General features: G+C 51.5%; 1 protein-coding gene across 1 annotated transcript; it reads right to left on the minus strand.

The window, feature by feature from the left end:
• Positions 1–1310: 1310 nt before the first annotated feature.
• LOC102990788 (cyclin-dependent kinase 2-associated protein 2-like) lies at positions 1311–1547 on the minus strand. Its single transcript, XM_055080337.1, has one exon. It carries the CDS (start codon positions 1545–1547, stop codon positions 1311–1313), a length of 237 nt encoding a protein of 78 aa, XP_054936312.1.
• Positions 1548–1892: the final 345 nt, after the last annotated feature.

Here is a 1892-nt window from a genome sequence, read left to right on the forward strand (position 1 = left end):
AAGAGTGCGGCAAAGCACAGACTGGCTCACCAGGCTCTGTCCGGAAGTGACAGTGACATGGCTTTCCTTCCCATGTCATGGGCCAAACCTGCCAACATGGCCACGCCTGACCTCAGTGGAACACTGAAGTTTAGTCATGCCCCAGGGAGAAGAAATGGCTATTGCTGAACCGTGATGTCATCTTAGCCCATCAACCAAAGGACAGACCACCAGTATAGAATTTCAGACTCTGTGATGGATAACGAAACAACCTCTGAGTGCACCCGCTGGGTGGGTCCAGGGTGGAGGGAGCTTCCCTGGCGGAGGCTGCTTCTTGATGACCCTCAAGCACAGCCATGGGGACCGTTCCCCGGAGGAAAAAGGAAACTGACTTGGATGGAGTGCCACCGGAGGGCTGGCAACTGTGCCAGACCTTCTCCGTTCATATTCTCACCTAATCCTCATCTCAGCTGGAGAGAAAGGAGCTAAGCTTCTACAGACAGAAAAAGCCAAGGCCCAAAGCAATTTGAAACTTGCCCACAGGGACACGGGATGTGGTAGAACTGGGATTCTGACTTCACGGGCGCCCACAAAACTAGATCTGCGGTCAGAAAGATACAGGCTGGAGGAAAGACACCTCTCTCTCATGTGGCAAAGCAAAGCAGTGACTCCTCCACTGAGCCCAGTGTTTCTGGGACAGAATCAGCCTCTAGTAATGGGACAGGAATCACTCTCAGGCCAGTGAGATTACTGCTGTCAAAGTGAAACTCTTTCCCCCACTATGGTTACACATTTTCAGGATTTTAATCAAAGGAGCAGTTCTTCAAATAAATGTAGAGAAAACTATATTATTTTTATTTAATGAATATCAAATATTTTTTTTCCAAGTTATCTTTTATTTATACAAAAAGGGCACATTTAGCAAAAGATTCACTGAGAAAAGAGTCGCCATGGCCCAGGAGACAGGGCTGGGAGGCGACAGGCCTTCTGAGGCCCTGCTGGGGAGAAGGGGTCTGGGAAAAGTGGTGAGAAGTCCTGGTAAGTGCTGAGTGGTGTGGGCCCCAGAAAGGAGAAAGCTCTAGTTGGATCAATACCGTTGGCCGGTCGTGGGTGGGATTCACAGTGACCTCGCTGCTAACTCCTTTGGGGGTTTCCAGTTAGTGCCGCCGACTGGAGGGAGAGCCGGCCACTGGTTCCTGGAGGGCACCCACCAAAGGACACAGGACAGGACGCCCAGGATGGGAAGTGCAACTCGGGGTGGAGGCCAGGGAGAAGCAGGTGCTCTGCGGTGGCCCGGAAAGGTCCAGATGCTGAGGCAGAGTCGAGTCCTGTTACGTGCGGGCATTCCGCTCTGTCTCTGCCAGGCACTCTCTGACTGGGGCCCGGGCGCCACGTGGTTTCACTGCCTGCATGTAGCCCATGGAGGGCGGTCCACAGTCGTTAAACAGTGGGCTGAAAGGGGCAGCGGCTCTGGCGTCGAGCCGGCTGTGGGACACTTCCGGCTCGGGGATCGGGGCGCTGGGCCCAGGGCTGCTGCTGGGGGCAGGGGCGATGGGTTTGTAGGACATGCCCAACTCCTGGGTGCCACAGAAATCTAGAGTGTCCCTAGATGAATGAAATAAATAAACTAGTTTAATGAAACGAAAAAACTCCAGCATTTTAGTAAAGACTACTTCATATCTTCTTTGCAGGAAGCTCTCTGGTTTACATCATTAATGGTGTATGGAAAGAAAATCTCTGGCTACATTTCAACTTCTAAACCATTGATCAATAAGCACCAAGAATGCACCTCAGAAGGTATCACTGGTGGAGAAACTAAGAGGGGAAAAAAAATCCGGGAAGCAGGAGAACAGAAAGCCTCCTGCAAAGTGGGTAACAAGCAGATAACTTTGTCAACACTGGCTCCAAAAGTG

This window comes from Physeter macrocephalus, chromosome 19 (assembly GCF_002837175.3).
Source record: "Physeter macrocephalus isolate SW-GA chromosome 19, ASM283717v5, whole genome shotgun sequence".
Taxonomy (NCBI): Eukaryota; Metazoa; Chordata; class Mammalia; order Artiodactyla; family Physeteridae; genus Physeter; species Physeter macrocephalus.